Source organism: Alexandromys fortis, unplaced genomic scaffold (genome assembly GCF_014885135.2).
Source record: "Alexandromys fortis isolate MF-2015 unplaced genomic scaffold, M_Fortis_MF-2015_v1.1 scaffold_27, whole genome shotgun sequence".
Taxonomy (NCBI): Eukaryota; Metazoa; Chordata; class Mammalia; order Rodentia; family Cricetidae; genus Alexandromys; species Alexandromys fortis.
This window is the reverse complement of record NW_026067952.1, coordinates 3453432-3478690: the sequence shown is the minus strand read 5'-3', so window position 1 is coordinate 3478690 and position 25259 is coordinate 3453432. Positions and strand designations below refer to the sequence as shown.

General features: G+C 50.6%; 2 protein-coding genes across 2 annotated transcripts; one reads left to right on the top strand and one right to left on the bottom strand.

Annotated features, from left to right (window-relative positions):
• On the bottom strand, positions 1-16930 carry Matn4 (matrilin 4). Its single transcript, XM_050151108.1, has 11 exons — positions 16612-16930; positions 14061-14174; positions 12797-13366; positions 11621-11743; positions 7550-7672; positions 7341-7463; positions 7122-7244; positions 3458-3871; positions 3205-3357; positions 256-362; positions 1-177 (listed from the first exon to the last, which is right to left on the bottom strand). The coding sequence occupies exons 2-11, from the start codon at positions 14137-14139 to the stop codon at positions 118-120; spliced, it is 1875 nt and encodes a 624-aa protein (XP_050007065.1). The 5' UTR covers positions 14140-14174; positions 16612-16930; the 3' UTR covers positions 1-117.
• Rbpjl (recombination signal binding protein for immunoglobulin kappa J region like) lies at positions 15342-24538 on the top strand. The gene is made up of 12 exons (XM_050151109.1): positions 15342-15363; positions 16580-16682; positions 17797-17922; positions 18919-18989; positions 19145-19260; positions 19500-19674; positions 21047-21184; positions 21551-21660; positions 21906-22058; positions 23761-23916; positions 24019-24122; positions 24223-24538. The coding sequence occupies exons 1-12, from the start codon at positions 15342-15344 to the stop codon at positions 24494-24496; spliced, it is 1548 nt and encodes a 515-aa protein (XP_050007066.1). The 3' UTR covers positions 24497-24538.
• The last annotated feature ends 721 nt before the right edge of the window (positions 24539-25259 follow it).

The following is a 25259-nucleotide window of genomic DNA, read 5'->3' as shown; positions in this document are numbered from 1 at the left end:
CCAAATCCGGCTTCTGGTCCAGGCGAGGCCAGCTCGAAGGCAGCGCTGGGGGCCCGCCAGCGCCCCCTCCCGGACGGTTCATGCCGCGGGGCACGGGGCTCAGACCGCTGGCGACCTTCACTTCCGGCTAGCTAGCTGGTTCTCCAGCTCCTCCAGGCGCTCTGTCAGCTGGGCCAGTGCGCAGTTAAGGAAGACGTGGGCTCAGAGATTCTGTCACCTGCCCTGCAGCCCGCGCCTCCAGGCCCAAAGGATATGATTCTGCGTCAGGCTCTCAAGCGCTCCCAGTGTGCGGCCCTGGAACTCCACGAGACTTTCGCATTCGCAGGGACTCCGAAGTTCTGTCCCCGCGCCGATGCCCTCCTCTGCAAGCAGAGCACCAAGAGTCAGGAGAGTGAGCCAAGGAAGCCCGTCGGTCTGCGGCCTTGACCTTCTGATACATCTCTACCAGGTCGATGGTTGAGTATATACAGGCTTTGGATTCAAACCTGGCCTGAGTTCCAGCCAAGGAGCCCAGAAGTCCTGGGGAAAACTCAACCCCTGTAATCCTCAATTCCTGCATCTGTAGGGAGAATCTAGTTTACCCACTGGTGGTTGTGAGGATTAGACTATTTGTGTATGTGTACAAATTCTGAAACCCCAGTGCTTTCTGGGATATCCACGGAGCTTACTAGAATCCAGATTTTGATTCCTAATGAGGGTCTGTATTTTCAATAAGCTCCTAAAACATGCGGATATTAAAGTCCATGGATTTCACTTTGATTAGAAAGAACCTAGAGGCCAGGCAGTAGTGGTGCACCTCTTCAATCCTAGCACTTGGGAGGCAAAGGCAGGCGGATCTCTGTGAGTTCGAGGCCAGCCTGCTCTACAAAGCAAGTTTCAGGACAGACAGGACTGAGAAACCCTGTCTCAAAAAATAAAAATAAAAAATAAAAAAATAAAGACTCCAGAGTGACAAACACTCTCCAAATGAGACATAAAAAACAACGGGAGTGTTCCGTATCTGTCACACCCGATTTGGTAGCCACAAGTCACCTGGAGCTACTTAGCCCTGGAAATGTGGCAGCTGCATCTAAGTGCTCAGTTTGTGTTTTATTTACTGTGTTCAGTTGTAATTCATTATACACAGAGAGCAACTGGAAACCACGCTGACACAATGCCTAAAGCCATGCCAGGCACATGCCAACCCTGTACTGTGTATTTTAAGTCAACCAGCATTGCTCAGGCTGTAGTCTGTGGACAAGCAGAAGAGCATAACCTAGGAATAAACACAGGTTTGGTCCAACCCTGCCCCAGACCTACTGAGTCACGGTGAAGCCCAACAATATGTGATTCCATTGGTTCTGAAGAAAATAATGTTTAAATTAAGGATCCACATTTATCTCCACATGCACTTCAGCACCCGAGAGTGGAGTACAGTTTTTCTTAACGGGACATAAGTAAAATGATGGTGAATCTTACCAGAGATAGCGTCACTGTAAGCCCATGCCTTTTTATTATGTGCGTGTATGGGGTGTGTGTGTGTGTGTGTGTGTGTGTGTGTGTACATGCCACAGCACTCCTGTGGAAATCAGAGATCAACTTTTGGGAGTCAGCTCTCTCCTTCCACCTTGTTGAGACCGGGTCTCTGGTTGTTTCTGCCCCCCCGTGTACACTCAGGCTAGCATGTATGCCCAGGCTAGCTGGCCTACAAGCTCACAAGGGCTCCTCCTGTCTTCTTCCATCTTGCTGTAGGGATGCTGGGTACAGGTGCGACTGTATCACACCTGGCTTTTTGTGAATGTGTTCCAGGACCGAACTCAGGTCATCAGGCTTGCATGGCAACTGCTTTTACCTGCTGTGCCACCTCACCCATCCCCATTCTCAATATTACAGGTAATAAAGTCATAGGCACAATTCTTGACACTCTCCCTCCCTATAAAGTTAGCATTATAGGTCAAACTCCCATACTTGGCAAACTACTTTGTGTCATATTACTTGATGGTCTCAGTAACAACCCCGACAGGATTGCCTATGGCTTTAGAATTGTAGCCACAGAGGGTCACGGAAGAAAGAGGATCAGACCAGGCCATACTACAGCCAGCCAATGAGGAGCGTTAACCAGAGAGCCCCAACTTGCCTCAGAAATCTAAAGTTGGCAGTAACTTTGAGTGTCCTTCCCCTTACAGAAAAGGGGGAGGAGGGACTTATCCAGAATCCCCTGCAAATGACAGGGTCAGGACAGGAAAGGCCCTAAAGCCCAGTGCTTCCAAAACACCTTAGTTAATCATTAGAGTTGATTACAGAGACTCTGCTCTGGGCACAGCCCTGCAGACCTACCTCCACAGGCAGTGCCTGACACACTAGATGGAGAATCCCATCTTAGCCCTGTGTTGGACTCTAAAGACCCTGGGGTCAAAATCAAGACCTCCCAAAAAACTTTGTCCCTTATAAGGTCCAACTGCCACCCCCCACCACACACACACACACACACACACACACACACACACACACACACAGAGGTACATCTGAGTCTGTATCCCTCAGGTACATTAGAGTGATTGCATTTATGGTCTGTGTCCCCCCGAAAGCTCAAGCTACTCTGTTAAAACCCAGTCCTGTCACTTTGCCAAGTCCATAAAGTTGAACTCCAACAAGTTGGAGGGCTATAGTTGGTTCCACTTACCTATGCTGAATTTGGCTTGCTTTTTACAGTTTTCTCCAAGGCTGGAGAGATGTCTCAATGGTTAAGAACACTGGCTGCTCTTTCAGAGGACCTGGTTCAATGCCCAACACCCACGTGGTGGTTCACAACTATGTGTAACTCCAGTCCCAGGGAATCCGACCCCCACACACACACTTCTGGCCAACACAAGCACCAGGCACATATGTGGTGCACAGACATACATGCAGGCAAAAGACGCACATAAAAATTACAATAAAAATAAAATGATGTTTTCTCAAAGTATTCCAAACACTATTTGAGCAACAAATCAAGAGCTTCCTTGATTCTGATGTGCACCCAAAACACTTGCGGGTCTGAGTCATTGTCTAGGGCCTAGTTTCTGACAAGCTACATTAGGAGACAGGCCTCTGCTGGTCCGGGCTTAAATAACAAGCTCTGTATAGAGAGCTGTGACTGCCGAGGGTGTGTGAAGTGCTGAGGACAGGGTATCTATGGGAGGCAGGGCAACAAAAGACCAGAAGGCCCAGGGGAGATGCGCTCACCTGGGCAAATGCTGCCTTTGAGATTCTCCAGCAGGTGAGTCATGGTGCCAAAATCGGGAGAGTAAGACACATGCAGCTCGGATGGTTCGGATGCGATCTCGCGCAGTTCTTCCTCCACCGCCTTGCCCACGCCCACAGCGTACATGACGATACCTAGAGGGCCCAGGCACTCAAGAGGTCTCCAAGCTTCGAGAAAACTGCTTCCCGGTCGCCCACTCCAACCCCACCCAAGTCCATCCCTTGCCAAACTTACCTTCCTCTTTAGCACGAGCTGCCCACACGGAAATGTCGTCCTGAGAGCGGCCATCAGTGAACACCAAGCCCACACGAGGCACATTAAGGTCCCGAGGCCGTGCACCCTGTGCCTCTGAGAAGCTGTGCTCCACCATGTGGCGCAGCGCCAGGCCAGTCATGGTGCCCCGCTCCATGTACTCCACAGCCAGGACAGCCTGCTTCACCTCCGCTGCGGTGCCATAGCGGCCCAGAGGGAACTCGGTGCGCACCCTGCTGGAGAACTGCACCAGGCCAATGCGTGTGCCTTCGGGGGACACGTCCAGGAAATCCACGATCTGGTTCACAAAGCGCTTCACCAGCTCGAAGTTCTGTGGGCGCACACTCTTGGAGCCATCCACCAGGAGAACAAGATCCACATGGCCCTCCCGGCACCCTGTCAAGGAGAAGGTTTGGATGGAGGGGTCAGGTCCTTGACCAGCAGAGCCACATACTCAACTAGTTATTCACCGCCAGTATTTATTATATAATGCATGCCAGTTATGGGTCCTGCCCTGTGTGCCCAGTGGTGTGCTCAATCACCGCTATCATGGTTACACCATCCTCCTTTTTTTTTTTTTTTTTTTTTTTTTTTTGAATTTTCGAGACAGGGTTTCTCCATAGCTTTTTTGGTTCCTGCCCTGGAACTAGCTCTTGTAGACCAGGCTGACCTCGAACTCACAGAGATCCACCTGCCTCTGCCTCCCGAGTGCTGGGATTAAAGGCATGTACCACCACCGCCCGGCCATCCTCTTTTTTTATGATAGACTTTGATGGTTAAGTGCTTAGCACTAACCAAATGCTCTGCTAAAAAGCATTTTTTTAGGCCAGGCAGTGGTGGCGCATGCCTTTAATCCCAGCACTCGGGAGGCAGAGGCAGGTGGATCTCTGTGAGTTCGAGGCCAGCCTGGTCTACAGAGCAAGTTCCGGGACAGCTAGGACTGCTACACAGAGAAACCCCATCTTGAAAAAACAAAACAAGGAAACATTTTTTAAATAACCAACAGAAACAATACCACCACAGCTATCATACATCAATGACCTAGTACCTATCTTCTGTCACAATTCTAAAGCATCGTATCCGTATTGATAGCAATGACAAAAACATCACTTACTGGTGTTTACCATGTGTCAGGCACTGAAAACATGCACTGTGTTCACTTTCTCCTTGAGTGTTATCCCCGTTCTCTATAAATTGGGATTCAGAAGGATAAAGTAATTTGCTTCCATAGTTAGTAGTGGCAAAGCCAAGACTGGAAGCCAGGATTAGCTAAACCACAAACTGCTGGACCTGATCCCTACATCCTTGCCCCCTTTTGCTCTGAACCAGGAGATCCGGAAGTACCCCCAAGGAGTTCAACAACAAAGAAAGCATAATCCTGACCCATGAGCTCAGGAAAGAATGTGACAAGGCGAGGCATGCCATCTGCTACAGCTAAGGGAAGTGCACCATGAAGGGACATAAGGGAGCCCAAGAGAGGATAAATCATTTTACCTGGAGAGGCTGAGAAAGGCTACACAGAGGTGTTGAAATTCAATTCAGTATTTGATTTGGATTGGATAACTGTGTAATTCAAAACTCATAGACCAGAACCCTTCCTCCTAACAAAATCATCTTTGGAAGGAAACTGGGATTAGAAACAGACATGGGAGTCGAGCCTTCTTGAATGGAATTAATGTCTTTATAAGAGTTGCCTGCCTCTTCCTTCCATCCATCATGGGAGAACACAGAGAGAAAACTGTCATGTATGACCCAGGAAGCAGAGTCTCACCAGACACACTGTCTACCAGCATCTTGGTCTTAGACTTCCCAGAGCTGAGAAATAAACACTTAAGACACTGTTGTGGTTTAGATATGGTTTGTGCCCAAGAGTCCATATGCTAGAAGCTTGGTCCCCAGTGTGACAGGACAGAGTGGTGATTAAGACCCACAAGGTCTATTTTCCATCACTACGACAAGAATACCTAGCATAAGTAACTCAGAGGTGAAAGGATTTGTTCCAGATCATGTCCATGGCTGTCTGGCTCCATGGCCTTTGACCTGGGGTAATGCTGACGTCAGGAGAATGGTGGAAGAAAGCCACACCCTCCACTATAAAAGGAGAGACGGACAGGAAGGGACCGGATCAAAACACTCTTCAAACAGGACGTGGTGGCACAGGCCTGTGATCTCAGCACTTGGGAGACTGAGATAGGATTCCTGTGAGTTCAAGGCCAGCCTGGAATACTCATCAACAGCTCAGTTGGTGGAGTTGCTGCCTAGTATATACCAAGTCCTGAGTTAGGTCCTGAGGCAGGAGGATTAGGAAGCTCAAGGTCATTATCAGTTACACAGCTAGTACAAGGCCAGCTTATGCTATGTGAAACCCTGTCTGAAAAAAAGAAAGAAACTCTCAAAAGACATATACACTCCATGACCCTCTTTCCCCAGCTGGGGCCCAACTTCTACAGTTTCACCTCCCAACAGTCCAAAACTCTACTCCCATACTTAATCTATGCTTGGATTAATCAATTAATAAAGGCAAAACCCTTTGTGATCCAATCACTTCCAACAAGCCCAGGCTCTGAACATTCTTGCATTAAGGACCAAGCCTTTGATACATGAGTCCTGAGAGGAAACACTTTGTATCAAAACCATAGCAGGCCTTCTGGGAGATAATTAGGTCATGGAGCATGCCCTAGGAAGAAAGTAATGCCAATATCAAAGAATGGAGTAGGTCTCAAGAGACTAGCTTAATAATCCTGACAGCGAATCGTTACAAAGGACGGGCGCCTCCTGTATTTGATCCCCGGTACACACATGCTCCTCACTCTCAAGATGGTCGTGTGGCCATCACCAACACTGAGATGTTGATACTATGCTCTTGGACCTACAGATTTGAGTTCCATAAGCTTTGTTCTTTATAAGTCGCCCAGCGTTGAGCAACACACAACAGCACCGCCACACAGCAACCTGGATGGACCAATGCACTCTGACGACGAGGAATTTGCCAAGGCAAGAAGAGACATTCTAGAAGGTTGATGGAAGCATGTACAAAGGAATGGGAGCTGGGAAGCTCATGCTACATTTGGGAAGAAGTAGGCCAGTGTGACTAAAAGGTTCAAGTGTAGCAAGAGATGGGCTAGAGTTGACTAAAGCGAGATTGTAATGAGCTTAAGTGATACCTTCAAAACTGACCTCAGCCCACAACGAGACACAAGAATAATAATATATCACGGTGCACTTCACATTCTTACATGGAACTAAACTGCTGCCTCATGAAGCAATACTTGCTTTCCTAAGACCAGGAAACCGTTTCCTCTTCTTTCCTTTAAACGCTGATTTTAACCCACTAATTTGGTTTCATTATCCATTAATGTGGTTGTACCCAGCCCTGGAAAAACTCAAGGGAAAGGCATTTGATCTTTATTTTGTAGGCACTGGTGAGCCACAAAAGGATTTTGAGTGAAGGAGGAATATGATTAGATACAGATTTTGAAATCAGCCTTGGCAGCAGGGAAGAGGACTGGTTGGAACAGAAGCTGGGAAAAAGCCCATCCCCCCACAGACAGCCATCCACACCACATCTTTGGGGCTATGACAAGGGCATTGAGGAGGTCAGATTGTAGGCAACGGGGCAGAAGAAGACCCTCTGCCTATAACTCACGGTCACAGCTCTTGCCATCAGCCTGAAGTCGCCTCCCCTCAGGGCACAGGCAGCGGAAGGAAAGACCCTCACTCACGCACTGGAACTCGCAGCCGTGATCCACGCCATTGCAGAAGTCCCTGACTTAGAGGAGATACCAAGCAGAAAGAGTCAGGTTAGACCCCAGCACCTCGAATCACTTCCTATTCTCTACAAATCTGAGAGAAGACACCTCCTCACCCCGACAGCTCCTCCCATCAGGAAGCAGGTCGTGACCCTCTCTGCAGCGGCACTGTGGCCCCGCTAGGGTGCTCACACACTCATGCTGACAGCTATGGTTTCCAAAGCTGCAGTAGTCAATGGCTGAAGGAAGGAAGAAATGGAAGGTGAAGCCAGCGGGAGCCTCGGTCTAGCACGTTCACAGGGGTGGGTGAGCGGGGCTTACTTACCCCTGCAGCTCCTCTGGTCCTGCTGGAGTGCAAAGCCAGCTCGACAACGGCAGAAATAAGAGTCCAGGAAGTTGACACAGAGGTGTTCGCAACCGTGAGTCCCTTCTGCACAGAGGTCCACGGCTGGGAAGAAGATGGAGTCATCGCTCAGGGCTGTATTTCACAGCCGGGCCACACAGCCCTCAGAGGAGCTCTTTAACAAAGCCTGGGGCTGAGCATCAAGGAGATAGTGTGGTCTGTGAAGTGCCTGCCGCACAAGCGTGACAACCTGAGTGTGTCAGGATCCCCAGCATCCACACGAAAGCTGGGTATGGTTGCTGTAACCCTAGCTCTGAGATGGGCAGAGACAGGCAGATCTCCAGAGACCACCAGCAGACCATACTAGCCAATGGTGAGCTCCAGCTCCAGTGGGAGGACTTGTTTCAAAAAAAGAAAGAGGAGCGGCCGGGCAGTGGTGGTGCATGCCTTTAATCCAAGCACTCAGAAGGCAGAGGCAGACGGAGCTCTGTGAGTTCAAGGGCAACCTGGTCTTTAGAGAGAGAGTTCTAGGACAGCCAGGGCTACACAAAGAAACTCTGTCTCAAAAAAATCTTAAAAAGAAAAAAAAACAAACAAATAAATAAATAAAGTTTCAGGAGATCACTCCATGGTTAACACAATATTTGCCTCACAAGCCTATGACCTGAGTTCAAAACCCATTTCAAGTCCACAGAGTTGTCCTCTGGCCTCCACATGCACACTGCCCCCCCACACACACACCTGCACTCACACGTCATACACACTAGTAATAATCAAAAATTGTTCGATAATAATGAAGTGGGGAGTGGTAGAGGAAGATACTTGACACTGACCTCTGACCTCCACAGGCATTTGCATACACGTACATGCACCAAATTTTTTTAAATATTTATTTATTTATTATACAAAATTATGTCAGTGTATATGCCTGCAGGCCAGAAGAGGGCACCAGACCCCATTACAGATGATTGTGAGCCACCATGTGGTTGCTGGGAATTGAACTCAGGACCTTTGGAAGAGCAGGCAATGCTCCTAACCTCTGAGCCATCTCTCCAGCCCATTTTCTTCAAATTTTTTTTAATTAAAGAAAAAATGCTAACACCCATGCCTTGCCCTACCCCAAAGGTCACAATTAATTAATCTGGTGTGCTTTCCAGACATTTGTAGTCTTCTTTCTACAGGGTTGGGTGACATTTCCCAGAGCCAAAGGGCCCACTGCTGAGTCCAGCATGTGGAAGACTACATACAGTAGGAGGCCATTGTTCATTTCCCATCCACTCAGACTCCCAAAATGATCACACAGAAACCATAGTACTTGCAATATTGTTTGGCAATAGCTTAAGCCTATTTCTGGCTAATTCATATCTTAAATAAATGCATCTCCATTAATTTACCTGTGGCTTACCAGGTAAAGTTCTGGCATCTGTCTCTGGCAAGGCTACATGGCTTCCCCTGACTCCACCTCCCTTCTCCCAGCATTCAGTTTAGTTTTCCCCACCTAGCTCTGTTATGCCCTACTCTGCTATAGGCTCAAAGCAGTTACTTTATTCATTAACCGATGGTATTCACAGCAACCAGAGGGGAATCCCACATCAGAGGAGGATCCCATCCTCCACAAGCTCAACGGCTCACAGCTGAGCGTGAGGAGCAGCATCTTCACCTGTCCGAGAAACGCAGTAGGAAGAAGCTGTTTACTATTTCCTTCTGAAGGGGCAGAAGGGAGACCTGTTGCTGGATGGATTACTTTGACGGTTTGGATATGCAAAGATGGCCTAGATCTGAACTGGGGAAAATGGTGAAATGTTGGGATTCCTGGAAAAGGGACTTCAGGGGACAGGCGGAGAAAAGTCACAGATAGGATGAAGTTTCGTAGCCCTGTGGGCTAAAGATGGCAATGGGGAAATCCCTGTAGTAGGATAATTGAGGGCTTCCAGGAACAAGGGCATCTAGCGGCAATTACAAGTAATGTTTTTCTCTGTATGTTTGAGTTTTACCTTACTCATATCCCTGCCCACTTCCACCTTTTACAAAATGGACACGTGTACACGTACATATGAAAGCAGAGCCTTCTGTGCACATATGTGTAAACCGAAGACTGTAACAAGGTGAGCACGTGGGACTAAAAATTTGAGAAAAGATCATAAGTAAAAAGAATGCAGCAGCCGGGCGGTGGTGGCGCACGCCTTTAATCCCAGCACTCGGGAGGCAGAGGCAGGCGGATCTCTGTGAGTTCGAGGCCAGCCTGGACTACAAGAGCTAGTTCCAGGACAGGAACCAAAAGCTACGGAGAAACCCTGTCTCGAAAATCAAAAAAAAAAAAAAAAAATGCAGCAAGGTGAGGCATAGTATCAGTTATCTCTGTACTCTGAAGGTTAGGGAAGAAGGGTCATGAATTTGAGGCCAGCATGAGATACACAACAAGAAAGTAAGGGAGAGGTGGGGGAGACAAAAGAAAAGGAGAGAAGAGGAGAGGAGGGAAGAGGAGGGAAAGGGAGAGGAGAGGAGAGGAGAGGAGAGGAGAGGAGAGGAGAGGAGAGGAGAGGAGAGGAGAGGAGAGGAGAGGAGAGGAGAGGAGAGGAGAGGAGAGGAGAGGAGAGGAGAGGAGAGAAGGCCAAAGAAGAAAGAGGAAGGGAACTAAACAAAAACCCAGAGCAGAATATAGCTACCAAAATGCGTGTTCTAGATACCTTAGGAAAAGAACGTTGACAGTAATCGAATAGGGTGCATATCAAACCTTTTTAAGCTTGACTTTTGAATATTTGTGTGTGTGTGCGTGCGCGCTGCTGTGCACAACTGTATGGCACTCGGATCAGAAGGGTGTTGGACATCTTCCTCATCGCTCTCCACCTATTCCTTTGAGGCAGCATCTCTCCCTAGACCTGGAGCTCCTGTTTTCTTGGCTACGCTGGAGACCAGCAAGTCCCAGAGAGCTTCCTGTCTCTGCCCACCTCAGAGCTGGGGTTACAGGCACTTCCCAGATGACTGTCTGGTCATGACCGCTGAGATCCAAATTCCAGTCTTCATGATTATGTAGCAAGTGCTCTTAACCACTTTGAGCCATCTCTCCAGCCCCCCCAAAACCTTTCCAAGTTTCTAAGCAGAAGAAGACCCAGGTGGTATCTGGGTTATTGGGATCACATGACCTCTTTTTCCAGATTGTGAAGCTAAAACTGTGGAACTAGTTGCTGTGAATGTATGGAAGTCTCCTAACACAAGGTCTGATCTAACTGGCACTATATGAGTGGTAGAAAACACAGTCCCAGGAATACTCACCAAAATATGCTCATCACAAGGAAAAACCCAAATATTCATATATGTTTGCTTTTTTAAAAAAAAAAGCCACTCACCAAAAAGAAAAAAAAAACAATCATCTAACGAAGGTATCACGCATCATAGCTTTTCAGAATTAAAGTGAAAAAAAAAATAGTCAGGCAAAGGTGGCGCATGCCTTTAATCCCAGCACTCAGAAGGCAGAGGCAGGTGGATCTCTGTGAGTTCGAGACCAGCCTGGTCTACAGAGCAAATTCCAGGACAGGCTCCAAAGCTACAGAGAAACCTTGTCTCAAAAATAAATAAATAAATAAATAAATAAATAAATAAATAAATAAATAAATTCACAGAGAGGAGAGGAGGCACCACAGAGAGGGAGAGCTGAGGTGCAGAGGTAAGAATGAAGAACATTCAGGGTGGAGAGTTGAGAGGGCCGCGTAGCTGAGGATGATCCCAGAGGTGTCTAAGTGACAAACTTGAAGGGTTGGACTTGGAGGAGACAGAAGAAACAAGTCTGGGAGGTGGATTGGAGACAGGTAGGCGACTGTACCAAACGGAGGAGAAAGGGTACAAAAACAACGATTAACTGGGTGGGGTCAAGACTCCTAGATCTGGTTCACCATAGACTTGTGTGGCCCCAATTAATATCCCCTCTTTCTATGGCTTGTAAGATAAAGGGGGTGTGCTTCTACTTCCAAAGGACTTGCCAAAATCGTTGTTGTGATGCTGTGAAGGCAAAGAAGGTTCAGGAACAATGAGACTCCAGGATGGGGCAGTGCTCACCCAAACACTTCTTGTTATCTGGGGCTAGCTTGTAGCCAGAGTTGCAGGTGCAGTAGAAGGTTCCTGCAGCATTGACGCACTGGTGTTGGCAGCCATGTCCCTGCTCAGCACATAGGTCCTTGCCTGAGGACACACAAGGAGAAAATCAGCAGAGAACAGGGGAGCAGAAGTGTCCAAGGAGAGGGCTCAATGATAGGCAGCGGGGTCTTGAAGTAAATACCCAAGTCTGAATTTGAGAAGGCTATGGATTCCTTTCTTTGAGAGGGCCAGTCCAGGGGAGAGGGCTAGGGGAAGGAAGAACCTTTGAATGGTCTTAGAAAAGAACACTGCCCTCCATGAAGAGGGTCGTGCAGGAAGGTGGAGAGGTACAAATCACAGGAGATGAAATAGCTCAACGTGTGAGCACAAAGCTAGCGCCCCAAGCCTGTAATCTCAGTGTTTAGGAGGTGGATTCGGGAGGATCCGGAATTCAAGGTCAGCCTCAGCTACAAATCGATTTCAAGGCCAGTCTGGGTTACAAGAAATCAAGTCGTTTTCCTCCCCCCCCCCAACAGTCCCGCCCCCCCCCCCCCCCGCAAAAGTGACTAAAAGAGTTCTCATGGCCTTTGTAAACGGGAATGGAAGGATGGGCGCGGGGCTTAGAGTAGGAGGAACCATTCTCCCGTGGGCGGAGCATGACTCCTGATACACAACACTCTTAGTTTGGAGGGTTGATGATTCTGTTTGTTTTTGTTAATTTGTTTGTTTGCGACAGGGTTTCTCTGTGTAACAGCTCTGGCTGTCTTGGAACCCACTCTGTAGACCAGGCTGGCCTCAAGCTCACAGAGATCTGCCTGTCTCTGCCTCCTGGGTGCTGGGATTGAAGGTGAGTACCAACATTGCCCAGCGATGATCCTTGTTTAAAAGACATTTTTGTGTTAGAGTTTGACATTCAGCGTGTGACACATGACGCAAAGGACATAGCAAGTCCCTGATCCAGCACGACTGGCTGCATGGTGTTGTGGGACCAAGCCTGAATTGTGATGCACCCTTCTGCTGACATAAACACCCTACTGTGCCTGGAGGGCGGAGTAAAGCTGAGGGGCCACCCCACAGGGAGGGATTTGTTTGTAATGATGCAAACTTGAATGTAGCCTCCGCGAAGCTAGAGAAAGCTCAGCCGATGCTCTAACTCACCGCACAGCCGGCCCTGGAACTGCAGGCCAAACTCCCGGATGAGATCGAAGGATTCCACCAAGAAGACGTGCTGGTCCAGGGGCGGTGAAGCCATGGCGCGTAGAGAGCCCACGTCTGCTCGCTGCACTCCCACCGCGTAGATCTCAATGCCGCGGGCGCGCGCCTGCGCAGCCACTTCGGCCACTCGGTCTTGAGGTCTCCCGTCGGTCACGATGACCAAGACGCGCGGCACTCGCTCCTCAGATGGGCGCGCGCCTTCGGCCTCGCTGAACGCCACGTTCATGGCATACTGGATGGCCAGCCCGGTCATGGTACCCTGAGCCAGCGGCACTACCGCGCGGATGGCGCGCTCCATGTCCTCCCGGCGCGAGAATGCGCCCAGGGGAAACACGCTCTGTACTTGGCTAGAATACTGGATCACGCCAACACGCGTGGCGTTCAGCCCCACGTCGAGGTTACGGAGGAGGCCCACCAGAAACTGCCGCATGGTCTCAAACTCGAAGGGGCGCACGCTGCGGGAGCTATCAATCACGAACACCAAATCCAGGGGGCCAGTGTAGCACCTAGGACCTGCGGGGAGATGGGAAAGGACTCTCTCAGGTCAACTAAAGCTGATCTCTCAGGAAAAGCCAAAAGAAATGCTGTTATCTGAATGAAACAGCGCCCAGCATATTAACCTAACAAACATGCCTTGGATACAGCCACTCATTCATCACTGACCCAGGAAATGCACAAGTTCCCTGCATACAGCTCTGGGAGCAATTCTGAGTCGACATTATATATTTAAGAAGTGAGCAAAGAGATGTCCCAATCTCCAATGCCTTCATGGACCAACCAGATATCATAAATGTATGAACTGGTTCAGTTATGCCTATGATATCACAAGCCTCTGTATCCCTGCTAACGTGGGTTGTCCCAGCTACATACTGTTATATACCCAAATGGGCTGGATGTTTAACAGGTCCTTTCATTTTTTTTCAGGAAAATTCTCAAATAGGGGTTTTTATGTGAAATCACCTGATTTTTTCCATATTTTCAATATACTTCAATAAACTGCAACACCAGAAGATCAGTTCTGCATGAACCCAAAACTCTACCACATACTCCAGGAGTAGAAACAACAGGAGGGGTGAAGTGGGAAGCCCAAACCCAGCCTAAAGTGTCCCAAAGTCCTTGCTCCCACCCCAGCAATGCTGGCTGGCAGTAGATGAAGGAACTGTTTCTGCACCCCTCCTCCCATGACGAGGGCTGGGCCCCAGCTCACCTGTGGTCTGGAGCTGGATTTCCCAGGGCTGGAGAAAGAACAGCGAGAGAAGCAGTGGCCAGCAAAGGTGGCCTCTCATGGTGCTTGCAGGATGAAGAACCAAAGTGCCACAGCCTGAAGGTAACAAAGCAACAGTTTGACTTGGCTCTCATTTCAGGGGGTGTGCACTTGGTTTCTGTGTATGCTCAAAATGTCTTCCCAAGCATGGTTGCACACTCAGGAGGCAGAAGCAGACAGATCTCTGTGACTTCGAGGGCAGTCTGGTAGACATAGCCAGGCTATATAGTGAGACCTTATCTCAAAACAAAAGCTCTATAATATCTTTTTGATGTCACCACCCTGGGATTGCTGAGATTCAAAGGTGAGCCTTGTAGAAAATGACATTTTGCAGAACTACAGGACACCAAGTAAATAAAGAGTGGGCAAAACATGTAAAATTCAAAAGGGGATAAACGCCTTTATAAAAAGATGTTTTACATGTATTTTTTTATTGTGCGGGCATATACACACTACGACACACACAGAGGTCGAAGGCAGTTCGTTAAAGTCGGCTCTCTCCTTCCATTGTATGGGTCCCAGGATTAGACCGTCCTGAACTCCGGTGGTCGGTCTTAGCAGCAAGCACCTTTACCCACTGAGCCATTCTACTGACCCCCCCCCCCAAAAAAAAAGCCTTTTCTCAATACCAGGTACAGCGTTAAATGTGTTCATTCGATGTGGCATTAACTCTCTACCCAGTTCTGACACTCGAGGCCGTTGTTGGCTTGGCTGCACCTATTCAGAAAAAGAGGTTTAAAGAAATTAAATGCTGCTAGCCAGCCTCGCGCAGCAGGAAAGTGGCCACACCGGGATAGAATCCTGTCTGCCTGGCCTGGGAATCAGTCAAGGTGCTCCGTACTCTCTTCTTCAGCAGAGAGAAGCCAACCCCACTGTCTCCCGACCCCCTGAGGAGAGCAAGCCCTTATGGGTTCTAGGGTCTTTGTGGTAAGCGAGTGGGCCCTGAACAAGAACTGCCTCCGTCTTTGTTACTCGCCTGCACTAAGAAAAGGCCGCCAGGGGGCGCCGCCGGGTCTGGCTTCTACGGCCATGGGAAGCCCACATCTGCCCAGCAGGTGCCCCTGCCCAGAGCAAACAGGACGCTGGGGAGCCGCGGGACCTTGAAGATAAGGCTTGGACGAAATATATCCGGTGAGAGGGCTGGGGGGTGCAGAGGTGTGGAAGGTACCGAAGACAGAGGCACTAGACGTGCCCAGAGAGCTGCTGGGGCCCCGACCAGCGGCCATGGACCCTATGGGGACAACAGGTGAGTCTTCACCCTCCTGCATAGCCTAGAGAGGTCCCCTGAGAACGAAAACACAGACACACACACATACACGGACACACACAGGAACACACAACACGGACACACACAGGAACACACAACACGGACACACACAGGAACACACAACACGGACACACACAGGGACACACAACACACACACGGACACACAACACATACTGTACTAATGGAAAATGTGGAGCCCAAAAAGAGTGCCAGCTGAGCTCCAGATACAGAACTAAACCTAGGCCCCCTTCTTTTTCTCCAGAGTTCCCAGGTTCCCTGGCACCTAGGAATCACTAAGCCTTTCTTCCTTTCCCTACCCCACCCCCACACGGGACGCTGAGCCTGCTCAATCCATTTTTCTGTCGCTGTTTCTTGGCAAAGCAGTCCAGCGCCCCCTAACCCACCGCCGCCCCGCCCCCCAGTTCCTTGAATGGGCCCATTCTGAGCAAAGCCTGTGTGTGTGTCTGGCTCCAAACTACCTTCCTTCCCATCCGGGATTCCTCTCCCTTCTGGTTTTCCAGGCAGGGTAGAACAAAAATCCCTCTGGCAGGGCCTGTCGTGGTAGAGTGACTGAGCTAGCAAGATAATGTCAGCTGCTTGCTGGTGGAGGTAAAAGGAAGGGGCTGCCTTTTCTGGAGTGGGCCATAGCTGAGGCACCATCCGGGTTACCATCTGAGTAAAGGTCCACGGAGCCTTTGAGACTCTGTTGGCTCTTGACTGTGATCCCTCTAATCCTGCTCTTGGCCTATGTCGACTCGTACTTGGTATCACCTCACCTGCACCCAGGAATCTTAGAAAGTCAAAATAGCCTCAACTTCAACTTTCCCGACGCCATCTCCCCACCCCCGTCAGTCCAGGGAGGACCAAGGGAGTTATCACTCAAGGGCTTACTTTGAAGTGGTGGTCCACCAGACTGCCACTGGACCCCAGTTCTCCTAGACCTAAAGAGTCAATCCTTACATTGGGGAGGAAGTTTCTCCCATGCCCGAGGAAGGGGTCTATGAGATCAAGAGCTGACCGGGAATGGGCACTTTGGGAAGCTGCCAGAACCTAGAGGGAGGAGATTAGAGAATGAGGGCCTACGGTTAGTCGGCCTTGCTGCAGGGCCATCGGAAACAGTACTGCAGGTTAGACGTGGGCACGTAGGCGGCTAAGTACAGTCCCCCCACGGTTTTTTCTGCCGGCTTCCCTGCAGACCCCTCGGTGCCCCCGGGCCCTTTGACTCACCTGAGCCTGCGGGACAGTTCAGAGGCGCGGCTACAGAGTGACGGGCCAAGCCTCCTAGGGAGTTGGACCAGGTAACGGCGTGGGCAGCTTGCCCTAGGTGGGGACTGCCAGACAGCTAGAGCGAGGCGAGGCGGCAGCTGCATTTAACCTGGGGCGGGCGGGTGGGGAGGGGGAGCGCGGGCTGCGACCCCTCCCACTGGCAGGGAGAGATCTCCCCCTTCCTCTGAGTACCCGGGCCGGGCAAGCGCGGTGCCCCCTTCTCCTGCCACTGTCGGAGCTGCAAGCTCGAGCTGCGGGCCGGAATTCGGCTACAGCTGGAGTCGGGGCGGCGACACTCCCGGCAGCCGGAATGCTCTGGAATCCTACACGAGACACTTCCCAGAGGAGAGCCCCAAGAGGCGGAGCGGTCCTGGCCGCCGACTGCCTGGCCTGGCTGGGCTTCCAAGGACGCGCCCGGTTCTTGCCCTCAGCTGTCCCTTCCAGGAGTGATGGAAGGCCGGGACTTGGTCCTGCTAAGAGGGTAAAAGGACTCAAAGGGACAGCCTCCGAGTTCTTAGCTCTCTTCAGGGCCCAACTGCTCATTTCCCAAATATCTCCCACCATGCTCCGTTTAATTGTGTAAGTTTTGTGAGAATCCATCCTCACCTGCTAAACCCTCAGACTGACAAGTAACAGACCCCAGAGAGCTGGCCTAGCTCACCCTACAAGGCCAGTTCTTGATTCCCTGTATTCGAAGAACAGAAAACCCCCGTAGTAATATGCCAGCGGTATTGTTTGCCCATCAGAAAGACTCCGGTCCATCTCCATCCTACTAACGCGGCTTGGGGCCTCATTCACATCTACACCCATCTGCCTGCTGGAACTGCGCTTGTGCCCTGGACCTGGGGCCAGCAAAGCCTGTTTCTTCTTATTCTCCTGGGGTGAGGGCTTAATTGCCATTTCCACAAAGCCCACCTCCAGATGAAAACCAAATGTAGGGCTTTCAAATGCAGCTCTTCCTCCGTGGCCCCAGACTACAACAGCCAGGAAGTCATCCACAGAGTGCAGCACCTGGGTGATCCTGGTGGGCTCCCCACAGGCCCATGACCCGACCCCTGGGGGAATGGAAATCAACCCCAGTCTCCCTCTTCAGCCCACACAACCCTTGACCCTTCCGGTGGCTGGTTGTCCCATCCCTATTCCTAGGTCACCCCCAGAGCACGCCACCATCCTGAGGGAAGGTGTGCGCACATGCCTGCAGCAAAGATGTGAGCAGACTGTGTGGATCCTGCATGCCAAGGTGGCTCAGAAATCCTATGGAAACGAGAAGCGGTAGGTGACTCTATCCACACCCAGGTCTCCGCAGCCTTCAGCCCTGTACACCCTTCCAAACCTCTCACCATTTAGCTGTCACATCTTGGAGGCCTTAAGGCTGGCACCTCAGGTACTGGCCAACCAGAGTCCTGTTCCTCAACCAATAATAGCCACCAACTGTGATCTACAGCAGAATTTGACAGGGACTTTCAGATCCCCACATCCCCACACATTACCCATCCATTCAGTTACTTAAGAGGTCCTGTGGTCGCTGCTGGGCACTAAGCATCCAGTTGCACAAGACTGATACATGGCATCTTTACTCAAGTGCAAAAGAAGGACAACATTGTGTGGTTGGTTCTCTTCTTCCACCTTTCAGTAGGTTCTGGGGATTGAACTCAGGTTGTCAGATTTGCCCTGGCAAGCATTTTATCTGCCAAGCCATAAGAAGTAATCTGGTAGATGGGCGGTGGTGGCCCATGCCTTTAATCCCAGTACTCGGGAGGCAGAGACAGGTGGATCTCTATGAGTTCGAGGCCAGCCTGGTCTACAGAGCAAATTCCAGGACAGGCTCCAAAGCTACAGACAAACCCTGTCTCGAGAAAAGAAGAAGAAGAAGAAGGAGAAGAAGAAGAAGAAGAAGAAGAAGAAGAAGAAGAAGAAGAAGAAGAAGAAGAAGAAGAAGAAGGAGAAGAAGAAGTAATCTGGTTGCTGGGTGAAAAACAAGTTCCAAGAGGGACAGTGACAAGGGAGAAAGAGTTGGAAGGCTGAGAGTGGGGAAGGCAGAAGGTAGCAGTTAGGATCGAGGTGGTAGGAAGCCAATGGATTCCAGATATGTTCTGAAGATGGAGTGGGCCGGACTGACAGGGTTTAATAAACAAAAGAATGTTCTGTGTTTAAAGGGATTCACTCGATTAGGGGAGGAGAGGGAATTATGATTCTTTGGGTTGATGTCTCTTTGAGACACTTTCGAGACAGTGAAAATGATATATCCAGTTCTCTACGTGTTTCCAGGTTCTTCTGTCCTCCGCCCTGTGTCTACCTCGCCGGTCCAGGCTGGAGGGTGAAGCCACTGCAAGACCAAGGTGAGCGAGCCCTCGGGGACTGTAATTCAGCAGGGGCCTGGAGACCAGCCATTTGCAGTGGCAGTCTCGTTGCTCCCTCTGGCGGCAAGAACTAAGTTTGACTGGTACCTTGAGTTTCCCCAATCCTTCTAAGGTTAATTCCCGTCATTTTCTAGCCCACCAGTCTGCGGAGACCGGACCCACGGTCTGCGGCTACATGGGACTGGATGGTGCGTCCGGCAATGCTCCTGAGACGCAGAAGTTGAATTTCGAAGAGCAGCCGGACTCAAGGGTGAGACTGAATGAGAGAATATCCAGATCTTGCCTTTTCTTTGCAAAGGAGAACTCCTAAGTCCTCTCCAGAAGCCAAGAGATTACTTGCGGGGAGGCCAGAGGGTGGGTTCTGATCCAGACCCTAGCTAGTGAGGCTTCTTGTCTTCTCTGATGGGACGCATGTCATAACTGCGGAAGGTTCGCGCATCCGCTGGCAGAGTTGAAATAAGACGGGCCCCACCCCCATGAGTCCCGTAGGAATTTGGTTGTGCCAAGACCCTGTACATCTCCGACGCCGATAAGAGGAAGCACTTCCGGTTAGTGCTGCGGCTTGTGCTGCGAGGAGGCCGGGAGCTGGGCACCTTCCATAGTCGCCTCATCAAGGTGATCTCCAAGCCCTCACAGAAGAAGCAGTCGCTGAAAAATACAGACCGTGAGAGGGGGTGGAGTGGGAGGGCGCCATTCAAATCCAGAGCTGTGAAGTTGGGAGGAGGGTGCAGGGGTGGAGTCAGGGGGACGAGGTGGAGACTGAGTGGAAAGAAGTCTGGGGAGTAAGTGGCTGGCCGAGACCAAGAGAAAAGTCACGCGCATACATGGAGATCCCCACGTGATGCAGGAAAGAGAAGAGGCACCAGATTTGAGGACGACAGTGAGGGGCTAAGAGCAGATAAAATCTGCAGGCAGGTGCCAAACCTGAGGCAAATTAAAAATGACCTTAAGGAAGTTGTGTCCCAGATCCAAGCAGCGTTCTAGGTGGCCCTTGGTATTCAGGAAACGTGGATGGCGTGGTGACATCGTGTAGCATCTGGCGGTCTTGGTTAGAGCCCTGCCCTGAAGTTTGCTAGCTGCCTGATTTCGGGCAGACTGATCCCTTAGCTGGAAATAAGAGAATCAACTGAGCTGATACCCATAGTTAGAAAAGGAAAGGATGAGGAGACGGCTTGGTGGGGGAAGTGCTTACACACAAGCAGCAGGGTCTGAATCTGGGTCCCCATAAAAGCTGAATGTGACCCCAGCACTGAGCAAGTAGGGACAGGGGGATCCTCCTCGGCTCTATGGTCAGAAAGTTCTAGAAAAATAGTAAGCTCTCAATCCACACACCCACACAGGTGTGTGCACCCACCCACACATGTACACACACATATAGAAAAAAGAAAGGAAGGAAGAGAAGGAGGAAGGACAGACGGACCTATTGTATAATAAATTCAATGGAAGGGGGCCTGGACTAGGTATAAATGGTATGCCAATAGTCTGACCAGTGTTGGGAGTAGAGAGGAAGACTGACTGGTCTAAGTCAGTGAGAAAATAAAGCTGGGTCTCTGAGCACATGCCATAGGCTGGAAGACACATTGAGCTCTCAAAAAGTTCCCCTGTTCTTTCATATACGTGATCTGTGCTTGGAGGCTGGCCGCCTATGCCACCCCTACCTGCTTCACGCTTCCCGGCCTCCGGAGGCCTCCTGAACTCAGCCTAGTGTTAGCATTTGGTATTGAAGTCCTCCATGAAGACCCATGAACTCGCTCAGAGCAAAGCCCAGTGCACACCATCAGCTCCCAGCACAGTACCTATAGCCAACCAGGCCCTGAGTGACTTTGATGATCTCAGCCTACTGAACTGAAGGATGTCCGGTCACGCCGGGGAGCTGGCAAGCTCAGAAGCAGAACTAGAGCGGCCCTAGCTAACCCGCTGGGAAATTCCAATCCCTATCGTGTCCAGGCCAGCGGGCAGAGTAGGCAGGCTGTCACAGAGGACAGGAGATCATCTGGGGAGACCGAGAGACCACACTGATCCCACTTCCCTCACAGTGTGCATCTCCTCGGGCTCCAAGGTCTCCCTTTTCAACCGCCTGCGCTCCCAGACAGTGTCCACGCGTTACCTCTCTGTGGAAGACGGGGCCTTTGTGGCCAGCGCAAGACAGTGGGCTGCCTTCACGCTCCACCTGGGTAATCATAGAGCAGGCGCGGGCTGGGGGCTCCATGTGTGTTAGCATATTTAATCAACGCTTCAGGAAGGTAAACCAGTGTTACTGAGCCTTGGGAGGGGAGAACAAAGCTTTGCCCTCACCACCGCCTTAGCTCACCCACTCTATTCTAATCCCTGTGGCTACGCCCTTTCCCCTCAAGCCAGTAGGTGGCTGGCCCAGGGAGCACACCTTTGTGGGGATGACCACAGATTACCTCTCCAGGACTAGATCCCTAGTCTTTGCTTCTTCGGCCGTGGCCAGCTGTGGTGTGTCACAAAGCCAGAAGTGGAGAAGCAGGATTTGGGGCAGAAGTTCTGAAGCCTTTGTCCCTTTCTTTCATCTCCAGCTGATGAGCACCGTTCCCAAGGGGACTTTCCACCCCAGGAAGGTTACATCCGCTATGGCTCCCTCGTGCAGCTCGTTTGTACAGTCACGGGTGTCACACTGCCTCCTATGGTATGAGAAAGGACTCTGTATCCACACGGGTAACCACAGATCAGTACAGAAGTGTGACCACTGTGGGCAGGGCTGGGGGCGGTGAGGCCTGAAGGTCTACAGACACCGATTCTCTCTTAGTGCTTCATGGGAGTGTGCCCGTGACCTCACGGCTATCAGAATAGAACTGCCTGGCTGGGAGAGCAGCCAGCCTCTGGGGAACCCCGCACCTTGCCACCCCTCTTCCTGACACCCCTCTGCTGCAGATCATCCGCAAAGTAGCCAAGCAGTGTGCCCTCCTAGACGTGGATGAACCCATTTCCCAGCTGCACAAGTGCGCATTCCAGTTCCCAGGTGACACTCCAGGAGGGGGTGGCGCCTACTTATGCCTTGCCACAGAGAAGGTGGTGCGGTTCCAGGTGAGAAACAGAGACTGCCCAGCCCATCAGGAAGAATCCAGGGGCCGTAGGATGTAAGATCTTGCCCACAAAGGTTGCCACTTCTCACAAGGTAGTGCCGTCCGCGGACGAGCAGAGTCACAGGATGTAGAAAAGCACTGTAATCACCGTTAGTAACCAATACTCCTTCCCAAGGGCTTTTAGATGTTGGGATATGAAAGTGCAGACTATATGAACTGGAGAGATAGCTCCAGTAGGTAAGAGAACTTGTTGCTCTTCCAGAGGATCCAAGTTCAAGTCCCAGCACCCACATAGTGGGCCACGACTTCACAGCCACCTGCAACTCCAGCTCTATGGGATCTGAAATCCTCTTCTGGCCTCTGAAGGTCACACACATATGGCAAAGATTCACATATGCATACATAAAAAAATTGCAGAAGATAAACAAAATCATAGTAGGAAATAGCATTGAATATTACTGAACAAAGTTATAGACTGTCAAGGCCCAAAAATTATACAGTGTGGAAAACAATAATTATTAAGTAATATTTCTTCCAAAAGATATTATTCAAGAATGTTAGTAGATAGAATCATAAAATATAGAAAACAATAATTATAGCCAGATGATGCACACATCTGTAATCTCAGCATCCAGGAGGCAGAAGCAGGCGGATCTCTGAGTTCAAGGCCAGCCTGGTCTACAGAGACACCCTGTCTCAAAGAAGAAGAAAAAAGGAAGAAAGATAGAGAAGGAAGAAAAGAAGAGAAGAGAAAAGAAGAAAAGAAAACTAGGTTATTAGAAACTAAAGTGGTTCGCCAGGTGGTGGTAATGAGAGGCAGAGGCAGGCGGAGCTCTGTGAGTTCAAGGCCAGCCTGGTCTACCGAGTTAGTTTCAGGACAGGCTCCAAATGCTACACAGAGAAACCCTGTCTCAAAAAAAAACAAGAGAGGGGCTGGAGAGATGGCTCAGTGGTTAAGAGCGTTGCCTGCTCTTCAAAGGTCCTGAGTTCAACTCCCAGCAACCACATGGTGGCTCACAACCATCTGTAAAGAGGTCTGGCGCCCTCTTCTGGCCTTCAGGCACACACACAGACAGAATATTTTATACATAATAAATAAATAAATATTTTTAAAAAAAACGAGAGAGAGAGAGAGAGAGAGAGAGAGAGAGAGAGAGAGAGAGAGAGAGAGAGACTAAGCTAACTAAGCTGGTTCAAGGACTTAGTGTTCTCTAAGGGAGAGGATGGAACTCTTGGGGCTGCAGAAATGGTTAGTTGGTAATGTACCTGTTGTGCCAACTCTGGCACCTGAATTCAATACCCTAGCACTCACATCTGTTCTTAAAAATTGAACACGGTGGCCCACACCTGTAATCCCAGCACCTGGGAGGCAGAGCCAGGAGAATTCCAGGGCTTTTCTTAGCCAGTCTAGCCAAATGAGCCAACTTTAAGTTCAGTGACAGACTGTCTGGAAAATAAAGTGGAGAGCAATTGAGGAAGATTCTCCACACTGAAGCACGCGCAAACACACACACATATATAAATACACAGTATAAATAAAAATATTGTTTTAAAAGAAGAATGTATTTGGATATATATCCCATACAGTATGGGGGTCACACTCAAGCTCCCTGGAGCAGATAAACCGGAAAGCTTAGGAAGGAAACTTGATAAGGCTGAACCACTAGCAAAGCTTTAGTTCCATCCTTTGGACCTCCCGCCAGGCTTCCCTCTGCCCCAAGGAGGCCAACAGGGCGTTGCTCAACGACAGTTCTTGCTGGACCATCATTGGCACCGAGTCGGTGGAGTTCTCCTTCAGCACCAGCCTGGCCTGTACCCGGGAACCTGTCACTCCAGTGCCCCTCATCAGCACGCTGGAGGTGAACTGCAGAGTGGGCTGCCTGCCCTGGGACCCGGGAGGCTCCCACCCCTACCCCACACACCTTCCCCAGTCACGTACATCTGGTCCCATCCGCCCCCAGCTGAGCGGTGGAGGTGATGTGGCCACGCTGGAGCTGCACGGAGAGAATTTCCACGCTGGGCTCAAGGTGTGGTTTGGAGACGTGGAAGCAGAAACTATGTTCAGGTACCAATGGCGAGGAGGTGGGAGGAGGAGGACAGCTTGGCCCCAAGGCTCAGAGGTAGGAATGTTTGCCAATCTATCCTCCATATCCCACCACCCACAGAAGCCCGCGGTCCTTGGTGTGCGTGGTGCCAGACGTGGCGGCCTTTGGCAGCGACTGGCGTTGGCTGCGCACTCCCATTACGGTGCCGGTGAGCCTACTGCGTGCAGATGCGCTCTTCTACCCCAGCGCCTTCTCTTTCACCTACACCCCGGAATACAGCGCGCGGCCGCGGCCGCCCGACGCGCACGAGCCCGCCCCTGATGCAGACGCGCTTCTCGAGAGCATCCACCACGAGTTCACGCGCACCAACTTCCACCTCTTCTGCCCCAGCTAGGCCCCGCCGCCACCTGGCCACCAGCGGCTGACGCCAGCGGCAGTTGTCCCTAGGGAGCCTACTTGACCCTTTGCTGTAAAAGGGCAGGAGGGAGGGAGATTTTTCACCTGTCCTCAGGCTACTCGCTAGCCTCAACTGTCAATCAAGAGTGAAGTTCTACTGTCTTCGCGGCTGGGGGTGTGTCTGTTTGTTTTGTTGTAACCTTGTAGATCCATCCTTCTGTCTTTGTCTCTTCCTGGTTTTTCTGAGTCCTTGACAGACGCTGAGGATCCAGGCCTAGGGGGATCTGTGTCCCCACTTGAAAACAAGTTGCATGAATATTGCCAGCTCGTCTTGGGCGTTGATCCTATCTGTGGTCCCTGAGCTAGGCATCAGCCCCTGGCTACACCCTTGCCTGGGTTTGATCTCTGGCCCACAATATTAGCAGTTGGGCAGTGGCCTGGGACAGAAGTCAAGCTTTGTCCTCTTTGATTACCTGTAGCCACTTCTCCTTCAGGCCCAGTAGGAAGCAGCCTGAGGATAAAGATCGCTCTACAATCCAGGTATAGGTGGATGAGAACTGTGGCAGGGGGTATGGGGCAATGGGGTGCTGCTGGGTGCTCCCCAGATCCTGTCCAACTCAGAATCTGATAGAGCAGGTATCTTTAGGACTCTGTAGAGAAGAAATGCCGTTGGAGAGAGCAGACATCCTAAGCCTGGCAGACATCTGAAAACCCTGGCAGCCAGCAACTAGCTATTTCCCCATGCCAAGCAAGACAATATC